Source organism: Rattus rattus, chromosome 1 (assembly GCF_011064425.1).
Source record: "Rattus rattus isolate New Zealand chromosome 1, Rrattus_CSIRO_v1, whole genome shotgun sequence".
NCBI lineage: Eukaryota > Metazoa > Chordata > Mammalia > Rodentia > Muridae > Rattus > Rattus rattus.
The window spans coordinates 47,588,750-47,610,345 of record NC_046154.1 but is presented as its reverse complement, the minus strand read 5'-3'; the positions used below and the strand labels follow the sequence as shown (position 1 = coordinate 47,610,345).

The following is a 21,596-nucleotide window of genomic DNA, read 5'->3' as shown; positions in this document are numbered from 1 at the left end:
TCTTGAGTGTTGAGCTTTCTTGTCCTTCCCTGTCCCCCTTTCCCAGTGCAGGGAGTCGTGAGTTGCTGTGCGTCTGCTGTTCAATGCTAGGTGAAAGCAAACAACGGCCTTCTCGGGAGAGGCATTGGTGTGATTTTCTAAAGTGTGTGTGTGTGTGTGGTGTGTGTGTGGTGTGGTGTGTGGTGTGTATGGTGTGTATGTGGTGTGTGTGTATGGTGTGGTGTGTGTGTATGGTGTGTGTGTGGTGTGTGTGTGTGTGTGTGTGTATGGTGTGTGTATGGTGTGTGTGGTGTGGTGTGTGTGTATGGTGTGTGTATGTGTGTGGTGTGTGTTATGTGGTGTGTGTATGGTGTGTGAGTATGGTATGTGTGTATGGTGTGTGTGTGTGGTGCGTGTGGTGTGTGTGTGGTGTGTGTGTGTGTGGTGTGTATGTGTGTGGTGTGTGTGTGGTGTGTATGTGTGGTATGTGTGTGTGTATGTGTGTGGTGTGTGTATATGTGGTGTATGTAATATGTGGTGTGAATATATGTATGTGGTGTATATGTGTATGGTGTGTATGTGTGTGGTGTGTGTATGTGTGTGTGTGTGTGTGTGTGGTGTGGTATTGTGTGTGTGTGTGTGTGTGTGTGGTGTGTGTGTGTGTGGTGTGGTGTGTGTGTGTGTGTGTGTGTGTGTGTGTGTGTGTGTGTGTGTGTGTGTGTGGTGTGTGTGTGTGTGTGTGTGTGTGTGTGTGTGTGTGTGTGTGTGTGTGTGTGTGTGTGTGTGTGTGTGTGTGCTGGATGTGAGGAACATTTGCATGCCACAGCATGTGTAGAGAGATCAGTTCTTTCCCTTACCAGTTGAGATGGGTCCTCTCCTCATATTTTTGCTGCTGCACTGTGTACTCCAGGGTGGCTGAGCTGAGAGCTTCTGGCATATTCCAGGAACTCAAATGACAAATTTGGGTTGTTGGGCTTTTGAAGCTAATGCTTTGGCCCCTCAGCCATCTCTCCTGAAGTCCCATTTGATGCAGTTTTTGCACAGCTTAGATTTGCAAGAATTTTTCCAAAGGAACTGTTTGACCTCTTTAAAATCACATCAAGGTATTTTTAGAGAAAATGGCATTTTAACATTAGACGTTCATTCTCCTGTGCTGTAGACTTAGGTACAGATCTGACTTGGTAGAAACTGACATTTGTTGCCCTTCCTTTACCATCAGTGATAGAGAATTATTGATTTTTAGATGTTTATTTCCGGTATACCAGTGTTTTGCCTGTATGTGCACACGTGTGTGCCTACTGCACACAGCAGTCAGAAGAGGATCTCAGATCCCTCAGAACTGGGTGTATAGGGACTTGTGAGCTGCCATGTGGGAGCTGGGAATGAACTTCAGTCTGGTCGACCGGCCAGCACTCTCAGTGCTGAGGCAGCTCCCATCCTAGTACTAGAGATTGGGAACAACGGCAACACCAGAGGCCGTCTTTCACTGGATCTTAATGTGGTTCTGCATCACCACACAGGGAATGTTAAACCTTAGCTAACCACCATCCTTGATCTCAGAGCTGGGTGGCGCTGCAGTGGGAGTCTCACTGGAAGGCCTCACACACTGTGGTGCAGTTGTCAAGCTTCTCTAAGTCAAGAAGATACAGCTGACAGCTAAGAAGCAGGGGCACTTGTCACAAAATATAGGCTTTGTTTATAAGATAGCGTGTCCAGCCGAGGGCCAATTCTAACACATGAGCCTTTCGTGGGCGTTTTCCCTCTGAACCTGAGTAAGCCTGGAGGACTGCGAGAGCACTTGGGAGCACCACTAATTCCAGGAGGAAGCAGTGGCCGGCTTCAGCCTGGAGAGAAGTGGGGGGAAAGCTAGGGAAGTTGCAGGGAACAGTGTTCTCGCAGTAGGGACAGCAGACCTAAGCTGAGGGACCCAGAGCCGGGACTGCAGATTGTTCAGCAGGCTAAGCTAGGACGTAGATGTGAATAATAAAAGGCCTCGCTAAGCCTCCATCCTGCACAGAATGGAGAGTCATTGCAAAGAAGTGAAGCCCCAGGGTCTTGTTGGAGAATGGGTCCCAGAATGATTCTGAGATAGCAATGTAGAACAGCCTGGGAATGGGAGCAAATGCAGAGACGGCCATAGCTTAGCGCCTCTGTTGGTTTTATACTGTAGGCCAAACCCAGGGCCTCGCTCATTCTAGGTAAGTGCTCTACAGTAGAGCTCTATCCAGCCTTGGATTTCTGAGGCAGCCTCTGTGTAGCTCAGTCAAGCCTGCCTCAGCCTCCCGAGTGCTGGGATTACTTACGGGTGTGCACTTTGCTCCATACTAGTTTTTATTAAGTGGACTACGGTCCTGTTCTCTTTACTCACATTGTTTGGACTTTGTTCCCCACAGTGTTGTAAGTCTAGGACCCTGCATTGTGGTCACAACCCAGATCAGCAGTTCTCAACCCGTGGGTCACAGCCCTCTGGTGGTGACATATCAGATGACCCGTGTATCTGAGTCATCTGATATCACGATTTATATCACGATTCATAACAGTAACAAAACGACAGTTATGAAATAGCAACCAAATGATTTTATGATTAGGGACCCACAGCATGAGAAACCGTAGGGAAGGGTCGCAGCATCAGGCTGAGAACCACTGCTCTAAGTGAGGCCAAACAAAAGCCTGAGCCAAGGTCCAACCATGACCTGCTTCCTGTTGGCCTGAGTCTTCACGCTACGTTGTCACACAACCAGTCGGCTCAGCCACTGTCTAAGGTTGCACATTCTCAGAGCAGGCCCCCTTGGCTGCCCTGGAGCCCCTCCCCCAGGCTTCCAGTTGCTAAGCTTCCCGTTTGAGTACCCTCAGCTCCGTTCCCTTTAATCTTTCCTTAACTATTTGTTCTACATTAGTCTGGGTTTAAGGTGTGGCCTGCAATAAAGGCTGAGGCACTGGAGACTGCGTTGTGTTCTGTGGAGAGCTGACTTCTGAGGCACAGCCCCTACCGTACTTGAAATTCCTAATTATGAAAACCATTTTCATGTTTCACTGCTAAGTGCCCTTCCTGTGCTGTGAGTAACTGTCTTGTTTAGAACAGGGATGTTCTTTTTGGGAGAGCATGTGTGTGTATGCATGTACCCCCAGTGTATCCATGAGTGGAGGTCAGAGGTCAGCATCAGTCTCCTATGTTGCTGTCCACCTTATTTTTAAGACTGGATCTCTCATTGAACATGGAGTACAAGAATTTGGCTAAACTGGCTGGCCAAGCCCCTGAAGTCCTTTTTGCCTCCCCACTGCTGGAATTACAGGCCTGCAGCCCTACTTCCCCTACTTCTTATTTAGATGCTGGGGATCCAAACCTAGATCCTCGTGCAGATGATTACCTACTGAGCTATCTTCCCCAGACCCCTAGGACCAGGATTCTTACCTTCTTCTGCACCACAGAGCTTTTGGAGATGTTATGGAGTCCATGGACTCCCTCTCAGAATTATGATTTCATATGTGGAACACTAAATATGAAGGATTACAAGGAAACTAACATAGTGCTAATCAAAATGTTTTCAGAACTTTGATGTAGATATATATATAGATATAGATAGATAGATAGATAGATAGATAGATAGATAGATAGATGTAGATATATATATATAATGGATATATATATCCATTCACCCAGAACAACATCGAAGGGTAGTTGTAACACTTCTATGATCTCAGTATTTTTTTATTACTATTAATTAACATCTACTGCAGTGTGGACTCTGCTGGTGATGATGTCACAGGCCTGCTATACTCCAGTTCAAATCTAGTGAACACTTGAATTAGCTTTTTCCCCAACCAAGTTCACCTAACCCCCGGCCGAGGGTGATCTGAGTTTGACGTATTAGGAGGAAGTTGTTTTAGTTTGCTTGCTCGGTTCAGGCTACCGACCGACCCGACTCACTGCATCTGCGTGAGCTTTCTACACCTGAACTGTTTGCAGTGTTAGCCGCAATTCAGGGCTTGGGTAGAAAGGAGTCAGGAACTGATTGGAAAAGAAAGATTTCATCAGAAGCTCGTGGTAGTGATGCTTTCCCTGGGGCACCATGCCTCTTAAGTTCATAATGTTCAACTGCATGGACTCTAATAAAATTTGCAACATCTGAATGAAGCAAGTACCTAATTAGATAATTCACAGTAGGCTTTGCTTTTAGAAGACTTGTATCTCACAGGATCTTGTCTTCAGTCTTCTTTCTCAGCTTAGCTATTTTGGTGACTGAAGAATCCTTCTAACACCCATGCAAGGAGAGCAGATGGACCAGACCCTCTCCATCTTGACAGGACAGTCTGGGAGGGAGGGGGTGTGTGTGTGTGTGTGTGTGTGTGTGTGTGTGTGTGTGTGTGTGTGTGTGTGTGAAGTGCTATAATTCTAGGGCTGTGGAAAGTACCTGGGGGGGCAATAAATACTGAGATGGGGGTCAGGCCATTCTTCTAGACAGCTCGATGCTCTGGGGCCCCTGTAATTGGGGTACCCATTTAGTTAGATGCTTCTAACGCTGTGCCTAGCTCTCAAGAACATCTCTCTGCCTGGAGACAGACTTATTCCATCCTGCCCCCATTGTTCTGATGAGACAACTGAGGCTAAGATTGGTGCTGCCTTCTTAGATAGTAACTTGATAGTGAAAAGGAAAACTGGGGCTGTATGACTCAAGGCAGGTGTCCTATGTCCAGTGGGTCTCTCCTGGCTTCAGCAAATTAAATGTGGCCGGAGGTTAAAGAAGGAAAGGCAAGGAAGGTGTGAGACCCAAGGCTCCCTGGAACGAGGCAGACTCAGAAAGGTAGAGGAAACCTGCAGAACTCCTCAAGCAGATAACCAAGCACAAGCCAGCAGAAGGTTACAGCCCATATGACAGGCTGCTGAGATGAGCATTGGTGGTTCGTACCTGTTACTCTGTCATTAGGGAGCTGCGGCAGGTAGATCACCACTCAAGGGGAGTCCTACACCTCCCAGAAAAGGGATTCTTTTCTGGCCTTTACAGGCACCAGGCACACACATGGTGCACAGACAAACATCCATGCAGACAAAACACACATAATAAACAAACAAATCATAAATAATGTTTTTTAAAGGAATAAAGGGACTGGAGAGATGGTTCATTGGTTAAGAGCACTTGCTGCTCTTGCAGAAGACGTTCAGTTCCCAATACTCATGCATCCTATAACTCCAGGGGATTTCACACTCTTTTCTGGCCTCTAAGGCACTGCACACATCTGCATACACACACACACACACACACACACACACACACACACACACACACACACACACACACACAAATAGTCATTAAAAAGAGGGAAAGGAGAGGTAGAGGGAATCCACAGCCAAAGCAGTAGCTGTCCAGCACCAGTATCACGTTACAGAACTTTAGGATTATCCATCTACTAATGAACACCATACTGGGTCCTACCCTACTACGTCTGCAGCAGCATGGACATCCATAGCAACCTCTTGACCTCCTCAGAGGCTAATAGCAACAACGTGAAGGTCTTCAGCAAGTATTTCTACAATGCCTTCGAACATTGTAAAATAGGGTTCAGCTTTCGTAGTTTTCTGAGCACCGATGAGCTGTTGCTTAGGGCCAGGTAACTGAGATACCCTGCTTGCCCTTGGGTAAAGCGGGGCTTTCCATTCTGCTGACCCTTTATGACTCAACCTGCTTGAGTCCCATTGCCTGGCTGGCAGCCAGCCCATCCCAATGGCCTACACCTCAACTACAGGAAGAAAGGACCCAGAAAGGAAGAAAGATTTTTATTTCCCTGCCTCTGGGCCCCTGCTGTGGACATAGCCTGCCTTTTAAATCCTGAGTAATTGTGCCATCGTCAAGTGATGCTGAGACTGTATGGGGTGGAGCCCCAGAAGAATATATCTTCCTATAGAACAGAAAGACTCATGAGTCAATAAGGAAAAAAAAAGCACTTATTGAAAATTGAGCAGCCTATGAGCAGTGAACAAGCAGTCCACTAGAGGCGAAAATCCTCCAGATGGTGCATTCTTAAAAGCCAACAGTGGAGGGAGAGGCCTTCAGGCTCTGGTCTGTGGTCTGAAACGAGGCCTGCCTGTGGGAAGGAGTATCAGGATGGTTCAGCCAGCTGGGCTGCAACCCTAGCTCTGTCCTTCAGATGACAGCCTTGAGCAAAATGCCTCAAGACCTGTTCCCTCACTTGAAAAATGGCGATGGGATGGCCTGTATCCTATTGGGGAAGACAAGGTGGGTTAACTTACAGAAAGCAAACCACACAGCAGACAGGGACAGTAAGTACTCAGAAAAATGGTACCCTTGGAGCAGTAGGAGAATAACCAGATGTAAATCAAACAATCACCTTGTCACAGGAGCCAGCCTGGCAGATGTTGGAAGACCTCGGGGTTTCAAGGGCTGAGGAAAGGGTCTCTTACCGTTTACACAGTGCTGACTAGCCTTGAAGAGCAGCTTTACAGCGCCTGAGACATCGTGGCTGCCTACAGTAGGACTTGAGGGGCAAGAGATCAAGCACATACACTAAGATGATCCGTAGGACCCCTGCTGCCCTTCCTTCAAGGGTTCCTGGCAGAGCCCTGGAGAAATGGGATTCTTCCAGTCAGACATGGCTATACCTGCATTGAAGGAGGAGGCATCGAACAGGATGAGGAGTATCCTGATAAAGGAACACAAAGCTGATGTATCAGAATGTAGTTCATATCTGTCGTCGCAGTACTTGGGGGACAGAGGCAGGAGGATTGCCATGACTTGGAAACCATCTTGAACAATAAAAACAATAGTAACAGCAATATGTACATACAAACGTATGTACGTACATACATACATACATGCATGCATACATGCATACATACATATAAAGGGACACTAAAGAATCAACAGTCCAGGGCTGGAGAGATGGCTCAGCGATTAAGAGCTCCGACTGCTCTGCCAGAGGTCCTGAGTTCAACTCCCAGCAACCACATGGTGGCTCACAACCATCTGTAATGAGATCTGGTGTGTCTGAAGACAGCTACAGTGTACTCGTTTACATTAAATAAATAAATAAATAAATAAATCTTAAAAAAAAAAAAAAAAGAATCAACAGTCCATGGAAGTCGAAGACTAAAGGGCATGTGTTGGTCCAGGAATGCACTGTACTCTCCACTCTGACATCCATGGTAGGCATTACTAATCAATCACAGACCCTGAACTCAACATCCTTCTGAAATCATGTTCCTCATGGTCTCTACTATAGTTGGCACAAAAGAAGAAATCTAGGTAGCATCTTTTGTTTATTTTCATCCCCTTCGGCCTTTTCCTTTTCATGGCTTACCAGCCTGACTTGCAACTGCCATTGGCCTCCCTTTGCCTCCCATAGGCCAGTGAAGCTAGGGATAAGGGGGTTGCCAGCAGCCTCATCCAATGGCTGGCAGCATGGGCTAAGTGCTCCAGTTCCCAGTGTCCCCAAATGCCTCACAGAATCCAGGTGCTGCCCCATATCAGTGAGCGGTGTCTTCTCCTTCCCCTCAGCTCCCTCACTCCACACCAGCATGTCCGGGATCCTTCCCTTTGAGACCCACTGACCTCTATTCTTGTCAGAGGCCAAGCTCTGAGAAACCTGCACTCAAGCACCCCTGCATCTTCATGCCTGTGAAGGGAAGGGTCTTTCCCGAGCCATTGGCAAGGCCCTTGTAAGAACCAATGCTTAGCTTGCCCAGCCCACTGGCTACCTATGGTCTTCAACCTCCGTGGTTTGGCATTTATTTCCCACTGCAAGAGACATGGCCCAGCAGGGGAATCTCTGATGGGAACGCCTGGACACATGGAGGTAGGTACTACCCTTGGGGTGGGCCTCGGAGCATCCATAGCTGCTTCCAGGACCTCTGTCTCCTCCACAGACTGCATTGCTAAGGACTCTGCTCCATGCTGGGATAGAAGGTATTCTGGGAAGCAGCTAGCGCCCACCCAGATACCATCTCGAAAACGTTAAAAAATGTACCTCTCTATGCTTTTAACAATGCAAATGTCTATGCCTCTCTTTTACTTATTAATGTATGTATGTAGGGGTAGGGGTGCACGCATGCGTGTTTGGAGTCAGGACAACTTTGTGCAGTAGGCGTCCTTGCACCTGCACCTGGGACTGGAAGGAAGGTGCTCAGGCACCTTTACCCACCGAGCCATCCTGCTGGCCCTCAGAAGTACATATCCTTCTGGTTTAGATCACCTACTTAATGAGCGTCCATCAGTGAGAGAAGGAACTTGTCCTTCTAGCCACTGAACCAAGACTCATGGCACTTCTGCCTGTGGCTTCCTTCCGCTGGGAGAGGGTGTGTGTGGGGGTGGGGGTGGGGTGGGGTGGGGTGGGGGTGGACTTGCCATCCTGGGTCTGTTGGTGCAGAGGAGGAAAAGCGTGCTAAAGCCCTGGTTCATCTCCCCCACGCATAGCGTGACTCGAAGCACAAACAGCAGCTTGTCATCTGTGGAATGGGAAGTGTCCCTGTCCAACTGCAACCTAGGGAGAGACTTGGTAGGAGCAGGTACACCTGTCCCTTCCTCCGTGCGTGCGGGAGGCAGCCTGGGAGGAGAGTGCCACGGGGGAGGGCACAGCCCTGGCAAAGCCTGTTGCTGTCCTTCCCTCCCCCAGGCTGCCCCTGGTGACAAGGCAGAGGACTCTACACTGAGCTCTCCTTGTTCCACAACAGTTCCTGGAGATGAGTGTTGGAGCCATGAACAAAATCTCCCCCCAGGTAAAAGCTGCCTGAGCCTGAACTGACTCTTGACCCAGGGGGCCATCCTGGAGATGGAAAGGGCTCTGGGGAGGGGGACCCCAGGACCTATGGCCACATTCACCTGCCCTGGAGACTCATTCCAAGTGAGAGTCAGGAGCGCTGAGTGGCAGCACCGAACACCTAGAGGTGTTAGGACACTGCCCCAGGAGGACCTGCCTGAGTCAATTTGGAGGATGAAGGAGTAGTGGGTACTGGGAGGAAGCCGCCCTACTGTACCGGGTGGGAAAGTGTGGAAACACGAAGCAGGCAGGATAAGTTTGCCCAGCCCTCTCTGGTCTCTTGGGCAGGCAGATGCTGAGAGCAACATGACCACCGGAAGGAAAGCCCGCCCTGGAGGTGAAGGTAAGGACAGAGGTGGGGGTCAAGCTCTGAGCTGTGATCCCTTCCTGGGAAACTACCCTGATGCTGGGCATAGAGAGTCCGAGGCTACCTTTCTTCTACCCCAGTGTGGGTGGTGATGTCTGCTCCCAGCTTCCTGGTCCGCCATACCAACAGTCACTCCCTGGATAGAACTGTTCATTCTCTCCAGCTACTAGCATTTTCTGAGTGCCTACTATGTGCCTTTTGCCTGCTGGCCTACCACGCTGAACCTGTAACACCAAGGACCTCTGGATCAACCTCTGGACCCCATGCCTGATCCGGACGCTTCTGCTGATCATGAGACAGAGTGGGTCAGGACCCCAGCTGTACTTTCTTTTTTTTTTTTTTTTTTTTTTTTTTTTTTCGGAGCTGGGGACCGAACCCAGGGCCTTGTGCTTCCTAGGCAAGCGCTCTACCCCTGAGCTAAATCCCCAACCCCCAACTGTACTTTCTATGTCTCCCCATCGCTTCTCGGCCTTTTGGCTAAGATCAAGTGTAGTATCTATGTCTCCCCAGCTCCTGTGCAGCCAGGACCTTTGTGTCTCCCAGGGCCCACAGTTGATCGAGGAGGAAACAGATAGGCGCAAAGCATGGCTGTAACGGGTCTGCCTCCGCTCCCCGGAGCTGCAGATCTTGGTTTCAGGACAACCCTGGGTGGGTGGGGTACGAGAAGCAGCTGAAGCTAGGAGAGGTTGGGCAATCAGGCCAAGGTAATATGGCACCGGAAAGGAGGCCCCTGGTTGCTAAGCTTTAGGGTCATGCTCCATGCTGGTGGCTATTTCCAAGTTCAGTGTGGCTGTAGGTGTGGTTTTTCTTCCTTTGCCCTGGGTGGGCAGTTTCCGAAGTTTCTGGCTTTAAAGTGGGCATCTCCACCAGGGCAAGACCTCTCTGGAGGTCTGCCCCTCCAGTCTTGCCTACAACCCCACCTTGCGCACCATATATTCTGCACAAATATTTGAGGATCAACCATTCAGCTGGCTCTGCTGCCAATGTCAACACCATCTCCCTGGTGACCCAAGTTTACTCTGTGTTGCTGACCACAAAGAAACAACCCACCAGGCTTCTGGGAGTATAGGTTTTGATGTATACTGCACTTCCTGTAGGCTCCTTGCTGTCTTCTCTACCAACCCACACCCACACACTTTCATCCACACCAGCCACCCACCACGCCTCTCCCCCCGCAAGCCCTCTCCCTGGAAGGCCTGCTCTTTGAGGCCTCTACTCTGCCCCACCTTATAAACCAGCCGGTTTTCCTGAGGTCCCTAAGTCACCCGGAGCTCCTCAGAGTCCTGTTCACACCTTGCCAGCCACCTTTCGGGCACAGTTCTTGCTGACAGGGGACTGGAAACCTGAGTGTCGTGAATTAAATGACCCAAATCAGGATCCTCCCCTTGTCTTCTGTATCTCTAGTTTGCACATGCATGTGTACCCCCCACACACACACACACATGCAGCACCAGTGAGAGCCTCAGAACATAAGAGCCCAAGGGATGAATCAAAGCTACCTCTGCCCTTCTGTGGCCTGACAGAGGGGACTTAGTCCCTACCCTACTTCCTATTCAACCACGTCTCCGAGTGAGGCTGAGAACTCTCTGAGAGGATTGGAAGCTACTGTGTCACCTTCTACAGAGCAAGGTGCCCATGAGGTCCACGGATAAAACTGCTTTGCTTCATTTTGTAAGCAAGCAAGAATTGGGGGAAGTAAGCCAGGCATAGTGCTACACACCCTTAATCCTAGCACTTGGGACGTGAAAGCAGGCGGATCTCCGTGAGTTCAAGGCCAGGCTGAACACAGTGAGTTAGGCTAGCCAGAGCTATATATCGAGACTCTGTCTTGAAAAACAAAAGAAACAAAGAGAATTAGGGGAGCCAAGCACAAGTCTAGAGTGTGGGACATCTGCCAGCTTCTCCTTAACTGCTGTCTCTGCAATACCTAGAGAGTGTGGCACTCGGTTGCACAGCAAATTCTTAGCTCACACTTAGCATCTGCTGTTTCAGAATAATCATTCAGCCAACCAGCCCCCAGCAAACCACAGTAACTCTCCCCATCCCGGCTTAGCCCTCGAGGAGGCTGAGACCCAGCAAAGCAAATGCCCACGGTTCTGGGGGGCACTAGAACAGATGATAGGCCGGAGGTGAGCAAAGGCTCTGGCTCTTGGCATCAAACAGAACAGGGGTGACCCGGATGTTTGTTTCTTGGAACCTCAGTTTGTCATCTACAAAAGTCAAGTCACAGCCAGTCCATCGTGGCAGGGAGCTCGAGGAGCTGGAAGCGGCTGGTCATATCAGACCCACAATGGAAAGCAGAGAGGGGTGAATGCAGGCACTGTCTGCTGCTTGGCTCTCTCCACTTACGCAGTCCAGCATCCATTTAGGGAATGGTATTGCCCACTTCAATGAGTACAATCAGGATAATTCTCCCCCCTCCCCTCTGCTTCCCCCCCAACCCCCCCATCCCATCCTCACGAAAGCATGCCCCGAGACTGCTCTGGGTACACAGATGTCCACTGTCCTATGCCCCTGGTCGGTCACGAGGATAGGCTAGGAAGGACATGAAGGAGAGATACCCTGTATGAAGCAGAGGCTAGCCCCTGATGTCATTTGGTGATGGTGGAGGACAGGCGGGGCCAGAGAGTGTCAGGGAAGGCTTAGGAGTGCTTCCTCTCGCCCTAGTACTCCCTCACTAGGGAGGGCTGCCTGCAGGGTGGAGTGGGATCTTGGGGGGATCCCTGCACCTCTTCATTGTCTTCCCCTCCACAGGCTGTGGCCCCCTCTGCTACTCACGCCGCGGGGCCTGCCTTTCTGTCTTCCTGCTGCTTCTGCTGGCCATGCTTGCCGCCTTGCTCTTGATCGTCACCATCCTGGGACATCCACGGCGCACACCAGGTCAGGGGGCAAGAAGGAGGCTTGGAGGCTCAGGGAGACGGGAGCCCCAGCCCTGCCTGTCTTCTTCCTGAGTGACTTGAGTGGCTCCTTAAGGTGCATGCAGAGGTACCTGTCAGTGTGTGGTTACAAGACTGAGAGGCTATTCGTGTACGTATCCTTGGCATGCGCTATTTTAAGTTTTTTATTTCATCTTTATAAAGTTTATGTTTATGTGTATGGGTGTTTTTCCTGCACATATATGTCTATGCCACATGTGTGCTTGGTGCCCAGGGGTGACAGAAGATGATGTCAAACCCCCTGGAACTGTACTTACAGATGGTTAGGAGTATCCATATGGGTGTTGGAAATTGAACCCGGGTCCTCTGGAAGAGCAACAAATGCTCTTGACCACTGACTGAACCATCTCTCCAGTCCCAGCATGATCTATTGAGAGGTCCTGGTTTTGATGTTTCTTCCTCTAAGAAATTCTCTCTGACCCCTGAGCTGGGCTAGGAGCTTCCTCTCAGCTCACACAGCCACTGCATTTCTTATTCTCCAGGCCTGGCCAGCCTGGTTAGTACTCTCAACCACCCATCAGGCTGGACCCAGAAGTTCCCTGCAGTCTGACCTCAGTGAACTGTCCAGTGCAGCCCCCACCCTCAGGGAGCAGTTCAGAGAACTCTATGAGTTTGATCCAATAAACACTCGGGCCTAATGGGAGATCAGGAGTCTGGAGCCAGGGCTCTCCTCCCATCAGTGTGGTGGGAGTTAGGGTGAGGAGCACCATGGGAGGTGGAATAGACTTGAAGTGAGAAGGGAAAGCAGGGATTGGTTAGCAGAGAGTGTAAGGGATAACATCCAGCATAGGGACCAGTGTGTGTGGCGTTCCTATGGTGGAAGGAAGCATACGGAGAAGGAGAGATGGCAAGAAGACAGTGGGAGAGTGACAGAGGAAAGGAGTGGGCTCAGTGCCCAGGGCCTCAGGAGCTGCCCTTGGGAGGGAGGTCATATTCCAGGAGCTTAGGGAGAGGTCCCATCCTTCGAAGAACTAGCTTTCTGAGAGAGGGCTCCATGGCCAGGCAGGGCTGCTGTAAGGGTCGAGGAAGAGAAAAGGTGAAATCATAGCAGAAGGGGGAGTTGCAGCCATAGACCTGTGTATGCACATGTGTGTGAGTGCCCGTGTGCATGCAATGCACGTGCCTGCTTGCTTATGTTCACGTGTGTGTGTGTGTGTGTGTGTGTGTGTGTGTGTGTGTGTGTGTGAATGCCTGTATGTGTGCAGGTGCCTGCCTGCCTGCGCGTACATTAATGCACATGTCGGTGTGTCTGTGAACGTGTGTCAGTGCATGTTCGAGTGTCTGTGTGTGCATCTGTTGCTGTATGCATGTGCACGAAGGTACAGGTGTGTGCATGTGAGTACACATGAATGTGTTCATTTTCCTGTGTGCATCTGCGACAATGTGATATCTAAGGGTGCCTCTTATGACTAGCTGCGGTAGCTCTGGGATGGAGACATGACTCCTACTGGCTCAAATACACTTGCACATGTGTCCAGAGGCACAGCCTATGACCTCAATCTCCTTAAGTCAGTTTCTCCTTTAAATCTTGTGGTCACCTTTAAGGATGAGCTTAAGGGTAACATTTCTTATGAGTACTTGGAGGAACAATAAAAAAATTATGGAAGTTTGCTGACTGTTAAGGTATACCCAGCCAGAAGGGATTATGACATGCAGTCCCCAGACAGCCAAATATACAGCTTCCAACAAGCTAACCTGTTCCAGGAGATCCATCATTAAATCTGTATGATGCTGTCCTTAGTGCTTCCTGTGTGACCAAACCACCCTGCACAGCCTGCGAGCCAGTGTCTAGAACAACCATGTTTCCCAGCATGCCACATACCTCTGGGGCTAGGCTATGACCTCTATTTTGAGGACAAAGGACCTTAGGCTGGAGGAGGCCAGGTCACCTGTGCCTGTCATGCTGTGGCATAGGCAGAGTGGCAGCTTCAAGTCCACATATGCCTTGGAGTTCAGAGCCTCTCCACTGCCCGAGGCCCTCCAGGAGCTCAAAGGGGCTCCCTGAGGGACCTAGTGCAGTGCCCACCTTGCCCACCCCAGGGCTGCCTGTATGAGTTCTACCTTCACTCTAGGGTCTCTCTTGCCCCTACAGAGCCTCACTCTTGTGTGACACTGGCCAACAGGACGGGGTTCTTGTGCCATGACCGAAGGCACTGCATCCCGGCCCATGCCGTGTGTGATGGCATCCGCACCTGTCCTCATGGTGAGGACGAGGCTGAGAGCTTGTGTCGTGAGTACCCCTCAATCCCATACCCCTCATCATCCCCACAACCACCTTAACTCCCCTTGCAGCTCTGTGGACTATCCCTAGGTACCACCTCCATGTCCTCATGCCTGTGGTGACATGGTAATTCAGCCCAGACCTTCTGCTACAAGGGTAGGGAACACTGCACCTCAAATCTGTGAGAGCTGGACTCTAAAGAACCCTTTAACCCAAATCCAAGAGTTGCTGTGCGCATGGCAATCCCAGCACTTGGAAGGTGGGTGCAGATGATCAGGGGTTCGAGGTCATTCATTTCAAGTTTCAGGCCAGCCTCCTTAAATGAGACCCTGCCTCAACAACAAAAAGTGTCACCAGGTCCACACTCTAGCTTCTATCCTATGAGCTACTCCAGAAAGCCAAGCGAGACTGCCCAGCCTCTGCTTAAGTGTTTCTAGGATGGCGAGCTCACTACCTGAGGCTGGCCTGGGTTTGTGTGAATCTGGGTCACCCTGTCCACTCCCTGACGTAGATGCTACTTTGGAATTCTGGGGCCCATGTGTAAGAAATCTGGTTTTACCTGCTATGTTCTGATGAGCGGAGGCTTCTTGTGGGGGACTTGACCCTAGATTGAAGGTAGCAGGCTAGCAGAGGGGGGACTTACGCTTGAGTATGCACACAATGCTGAGTGTGGGGACATACAAGGGGTGCTCTCAGGGACCCTTGTCATCCCACAAAGGTTGCATAGAGTAAGAACACTCCACTCTTTGGAACCAACCTCCTTCCTGGAAGACCTCCTATGCCCTTTCCAGAATGAATGGGGAGACCCTGCAGTATGACAGGTGATCCAGCTGCAGGTGGCCGAGATACTGAGGTCAGAGGTGAATTTTGTCCTGCCCCATTTGTCTCTCTATAGGAGATTTGCCCCAGAGCCTCCCCAGCTTCCTCCTGACCACCTGTGGAAACCCAGACTCCTGGATCTACTCAGACCAGAAATGTGATGGCACCAACAACTGTGGGGACTGCTCAGATGAGCTGAGCCCAGGTGGGGGCTGGGCACAGGTGGGCAGTGGCCAAGGGCATGGGCTGAGCAGGAAGCCCTGTGGTCCCCTACATATGTCCCTGAATCCTGGGAAGAACATTTCCACTGTGGAGTAAACGACGACCTTAGACATCCTTACCTTCTTCCCCAGCACTGGGGGGATGCTCAGTGAGGCACTGCTGCACAGCTTGAGAGGCCAAACCCCTCCCCGTGGTAAAGAGAGAGAACCGACCACGGGTTCCTAACTTCCACATGCTGTGCGCGCACCACATCAGGGAGGTAGGGTCTAAAGATGCAGCTCAGCTGGTAGTGTGCCTTAGTGTGCACAAGGCCTGGGTTGGTTCTCAGCACTGCAGAAATGAGGTATGGTGGTACATTTCTATAACCCCAGCACTCTGAGAGTAGAGGCAGAGGAGTCAAAACTTCAAGGTCATCTTTGGCTCCATAGTTGAAGGCCAGCCTGGGACTGTCTCAAAAGACAAAAGGTGAAGGACCATGAAGGAAGACACTGTAGACCTTATGCCTCCACACAAGTGCCCATACCTTCACATGTGTACATGTCTGTATGGCATACATGCACGCACATTCTATGCCTGGTGTTAAATCAACAAACACATTCTGGGCACTGCTGAGGTGACCTGTACCAGATTCTGGAAGGGAGAGTCAGGAGTCAGACCCATCCCCAGGATTACACCATGCTGGTGCCAAGACGAAGCACCGGGACCTTGTAGAATCTACCAGACACCTTAGAAAAGACATCATGGAACAGGACATAGAGAACAGAGGCCAACAGTCGGGGCTGGTGTGTAAAGAGGAATGGGGGATCCACGGATACAGGACAGGGGGCAGAAGAGGGAGGCACCCCCAGAGCATCCAAGGGATCGCTGTATCAGGAGTGAGAGCTGAGCAGAAAGGCGAACTGGGTGGTGCAGCATCTCCGCATACATTGATCCCCGAGCGCTGTCTTGTTTCCTTTACTCAACAGTTGAGCAGATGGGAGCTGAGGCTTAGCCGGGCGAGCAGGTCACACAGCCTGTGTATGAGTTGTGCAGCTGCAATTCTCTCTGCTGCTGCAGGGGAGCCCTCACAGTCACCCCACACTAGGGGTACAGGGCTATGCGTGTTGCAGATCTTGCCTGGAGAGCCCAGGATCGACGGCTGTTTCTCCCGCTGGCTCTTGTCTCCACAGTGACTGCCTGCCCACCCTGTGGCCCTGGGTGGTGGTATTGCACTCCAACTGTGTTCAGGTACTGCAGCTGTGTCCCGAGGGTCCTGTGCCGGGACGGAGTGCAGCACTGCTCTGACTGGTCGGATGAGTACTCCTGTCCTGGACCCTGAGTGAGCCTCATGGTCTGGGTCAGCATGGAAGCTGGCACCCGGAACCTTTCACCAGAGCACCAAAGCCTACACCACAAGGGCAGGAAGAAACCTTTGTCATCCACCAGTGGCACCTAGCCCCCATGGTCTCTGAACAGGAATTCAAGTGTCTCAGCCTCCACCTGAGCACTTCCAATGACACGGAGCTCACCACCATGTTAGGCAGATTCTAACAAAGATGAGGCGGCCTCCTCCATCACTTCAGGCCTGTCAGTGAGACCACAGGAGAAATGCTCCTTGACTCCAGGGCAGACCTGAAGGTCCAATCTTGTCATCCCTGGAAGAGGCAAATGTGTGGCTTAAATATCAAGTGAGTTTAGCCCCGTGGGTAGAAAACAAAGCACACACATTTACCACCATTTGGTGCCTAAGGCAGGAACTGCTGAGCTCAAGGCCCCTGGAGCTTCTTGCTCAACTCACCAGCAGCCCCGACTGATCACATGAGGTTGCACATGGCACTTGGGACCTGGAGTCTTTCTAGTTTCCCAGTATCCTAGAGGCTTGTGGCTGTGGAGTAGAAGACCCAGAGACAGTGCAGCTTAGAAGAACCCCTCTATGCCTTTAGTCTTAGCCTCGGCCTTGCTTCACCCCACAATTGCCTGCAGGTTAATATTTTGGTCCTGCAGCCAGGACCTACATACCTTGCATAACTTCTAGCTTTACAACACCCACCCAGGCAAGGATGGGTGTGCTCATTAGACAGATGAGGAAACAGAGGCCTAGGGGATGACTTGCCCAGGGTAGACTCTGGAACTGGGACTCAAAGTCAGTCTGCGGAACTCTGACCTCAGGGTCTTCCCCACTATTAATGGGGAAGAGAGATGGGCTAGAGAGATGGCTCAGCAGTTAAGAGCCATGGCTGCTCTTCCAGAGGTCCTGAGTTCAATTCCCAGCAACCACATGGTGGCTCACAACCATCTGTAATGGGATCCGATGCCCTCTTTGGGTATGTCTGAAGACAGCTACAGTGTACTTATATAAATTAAAAAAAAATATTAAAAAAAAAAGAATAGAGTCATACCTTGGCGGGGGTTGGGGTGTGTGGGAGGGGGATGAATATTAAAGAGGTAGTTTAAGGGACCAAAAGTATCTTGTCCTTATCCTTAAAGACAGACTTGGGATCTGGCTATGGAGGCCCCTGTTAGAAAAGACAGAGACAGCCCCTAGAAATGAACAGAGCTGGTTTTCTACGTTAGAATCTTGGAGGTTTGAAAATGGCATCCAGGGCTGGAGAGATGGCTCAGCGGTTAGGAGCTCCGACTGCTCTTCCAGAGGTCCCGAGTTCAAATCCCAGCAACCACATGGTGGCTCACGACCATCTGTAATGGGATCTGATGCTCTTCTGGTGTGTCTGAAGACAGCTACAATGTACTTATATATAATAAATAAATCTTTAAAAAAAAAAAAGAAAAAAAAAGAAAATGGCATCCAAGGAGCAGCTGGGCCCTGGCCATTCATTTGTTCTTTCACCACTTGTGTATTTCTTCAGCCATTTCTAAGCTGAGCTGAGTTGGGAGCTGGGGGCTGAAGGCTGGGGCCTACCTCCCCCCAGAGAAGAGGCCTGTGTTCTAACACATGAGCAGTAGAGGGTCTTATAGAGAACCCACCTCATGCCATGCAGGGATGAGTGAGACAGCATGTGGGGTCCCCATGATGCTGCCTGAAGGATGGTCAGCCTCAGCAATGCCCCTTCAGTTGGTTTCTCTGCAGAAGGTGAGGACTGTCTTCAGGAGGAGGGGCATTCCATGTTTGACCCACAGGAGCTATGTGACAGTTCTGAGTCAACCATGGATTACTCAACAGGCTGGAGGGGCCAAAACCTGGGCATATGCAGGAAACAAAGAGCCCCACTTGCTGGAAACATAATAGCAAAGGCAGATCAGTTTATTTCATGACCCTGCAAGGCAGCAGCTTAGAATGGCGGGCTGGCCTAGTGAGTATAGGGGGTTTATAAACCCTAGCATACGACGACCCTCCCCTGTTGTGAATGATCAGGAGGGTGCAACCTTTCCCGAGTTACCTCCGAATAACTTTCTATTCTCAACTTTTAGTATGGGTGGGAGGTAGCTTAGCAGAGTGTGGGGAGGGATGTGTAGAGCAGCAGGTAGTAGCAGAGGGCCAGTGTTTTCTGTTCAGTTTTCACTGGGACCAAGTTAGCTCAAGGCACCTTCAGAAATAAAGAATCAAATTTTTCTTACAAGGCGTGTGTGTGTGTGTGTGTGTGTGTGTGTGTGTGTGTGTGTGTGTGTATGTGCGTGTTGGGGGCACAGTAGTGGGGGGAGAGTAAATCAATGCAGGTAGTGTCTCAGTTCATCCTCTGGCAGTGGCCAGTGAGGGTGCTATCTGGGAAATTAAGCCTGGAAAGTGGACTGTTTTAACAGAATCTAAAACCTGTCTTTTGCTGGGCAGTGGTGGTGTTCGCCTTTAATCCCAGGACTCTGGAGGCAGAGGCAGGTAAATTTATGAGTTCAAGGCCAGCTTGGTCCAGGATAGCCAGGGCTACACAGAGAAACTCTGTCTCAAACAACAACAACTACTACAAAACAAAAAACAAAACAAAACAAAATCCCATCAATCGATCAATCAATCAAGCAATCAATCAATGAAAAATAAATAAAGAAAAGAAAAGAAAAGGAACGCCCATGTCTTAGCGTTGGGGAGACAGTGAGCAGAGCCCTTTCTGTGTAAGCGTGAGGACCAGAGCCTGAGTTCTCAGCTCTTACAGGCAGGGCAGGCACGGGGGGTGGACGGTGCTGGGGGTACAGAGGTACAGTGTGCAGACAGGATTCTGGGGGCCGAACAGCCATCAGCCAACCTGTTGAACTCTGGTTCAGTGAGAGACACTCTCTCAAAAGACAAGGTAGAGTTCGAGAGAGCTGGCTCAGCAGGAGAAGGCACCTGCTAACAAGCCTGGGACCCACAAGAAGAGAACAATCCCCTGGGGCTTGTCCTCTGCTCACACGTGTTGTATGGTGGGACACGCATGCCCACAAAAACCAATGGAAACATAAATAAAATAAGGAAGGTGGAGAATGATTAATGAAGACACCCAATGTCTCAAACACACACGCGCATGCGCGTGCGCCCGCACAGACAGGCAGGCACACACACACACACACACACACACACACACACACACACACACACCATACACAGTAAGTAACGTGATTAATGAAAACCTATTGGGGGAGGCAAGGCAGCTGTTGAACACGGTGACACTGAGGGCAAAGTTTGGTGTGCAGATTCTGTAATGGAGCACCTCACTGTTCCTGAGCATGGTAGTCTCAGTGCCTGGAGTACGCAGAACGCCTTAGGGGCTGGCTTCTGAGAGGGGTTTTGGCTGCAGGCCACAGTTTGTTTCCAGCATGAGGAATACATTGGATTTCTTCACGTGAAGAGGGACTTAGAGGGAGGCTATGGAATAAGGGTCTAGTCCAGGCTGTTCTGCAGGCTCACTGAGAGGAGGTCCATTTGTAAAGGTTTCTGCAGAAGACGGGTGCCCAGAGGACCTGTGGCTCTCACAGGCATTAGCAATGGGTGCCTGCGAGTGAGTGTTCCCCTGCACCACTGCACACTACTGTAAGCCCTTATCAGTCTGTCTCAGGGATCCCATTTTATCGCCATCCTACCGCCACGCAATCTGGTATAGTTGGACACAACTCCCCAGAAGCACGGAGAGACATCGCGCAGCTTTTTAAGAGCCAGGGGTTCAAGGAAGACAGGCCCACATCCAAAGGCTTCTCGGAGTCTCCTGAAGCCTTGCTCTTTCAGCCAGGCCTCCGCAGACCTGCCAGGTGCCACAGAAGGTGTGCAGGAGCCAGCTGGCATGTGCTCCTCTCTCATTTATTGGTCCTTCATAAAGGAGCAGGTGCCATAGCCACCACCCAAACAATTCTCTATAAGGGATTCCAGGAAGATACAGGCCTGGGGCCTGGGCCAAGCCGACCCACCCCTGGCGCCAGGCCGCAGAGCAGCCAGAGACACAGCTCAGCAGCCAATGCCAGTATTTGCCCCGGCCCCGCCTCCCTGGCCGCTTCCCTGGCCTCAGCCCCAAGATCAAGGCTTTAGATACAACAGGTTCTTTGCTGTGCAAACACGGAAGGGCTAGATGAATGGTGGAATTTAAAGTGGCTCCAGCTGGGCCCCAGGGTTTGGGTTGAAAATCTGCTCTGGGTTAAGTGCCTGCCATTTCTGTTTGCTGGGGCTCTCTTTTCATCCTTAAGCTCACAGAACCGAATTTGCTGCAGCCCCTAGGAGGCTCAGGCAGGCTTTTGACAAGAGGACACTACTTCCCAGAGAGGACAGGGGTTGACTCAAAGCTGCAGTGGCTAACACAGGGTTCTGGGGGCCACACTAACTCCAGAGTCAGCCACACAAGTAATGTCTGTGTCCCAGAGTCCTTTGTTTCTCTATTTCTTCTCAAATACAGTCTCATGTAGCCCAGGGTGGCTTCAAACTCACTATGTATTCAAGTGTGGCATGAGTTTTACACACACACACACACACACACACACACACACACACACACACACACACACACACACACACGAACACAGAGAGAGAGAGAGAGAGAGAGAGAGAGAGAGAGAGAGAGAGAGAGAGACATTAAAAGAATTATCAGCAGGCCTGCCTGGCCCCTTCAGCTTTGAGTGGCTGGAAGAAAGTTACCCTAGCGTTCGCCGTGGCCCTGTGGCCAGTGCCACTATGATGAGCAGATATGTGCAGGAGAGATGGGCGAGCCGGAGTATTTCCTGGACAGATGGGAGAGCGAAGCTGGATGGTTCATACACTGGGGAGAGAGGTGGAACTGGAGAAGCAGCAGGGATGAGGACCAGGCAAATATGAAGGGCTGGCACAATCCCCACAGCAATGTTTGCACCCAGGCTACTGCCGGTCCACAGCCCTACCTCAGTTGGGGGTCAATGC

At 50.7% G+C, this 21,596-nt stretch overlaps 1 protein-coding gene and 1 pseudogene across 1 annotated transcript; both read left to right on the top strand.

Moving 5' to 3' along the window:
• Positions 1 to 8,796: 8,796 nt before the first annotated feature.
• On the top strand, positions 8,797 to 17,667 carry Ldlrad1 (low density lipoprotein receptor class A domain containing 1). Its single transcript, XM_032891103.1, has 6 exons — positions 8,797 to 8,832; positions 8,935 to 9,091; positions 11,870 to 11,995; positions 14,144 to 14,281; positions 15,168 to 15,296; positions 16,483 to 17,667. Exons 1-6 carry the CDS (start codon positions 8,797 to 8,799, stop codon positions 16,629 to 16,631), a joined length of 735 nt encoding a protein of 244 aa, XP_032746994.1. The 3' UTR covers positions 16,632 to 17,667.
• Positions 9,573 to 9,648, top strand: LOC116890295 (annotated as a pseudogene).
• Positions 17,668 to 21,596: the final 3,929 nt, after the last annotated feature.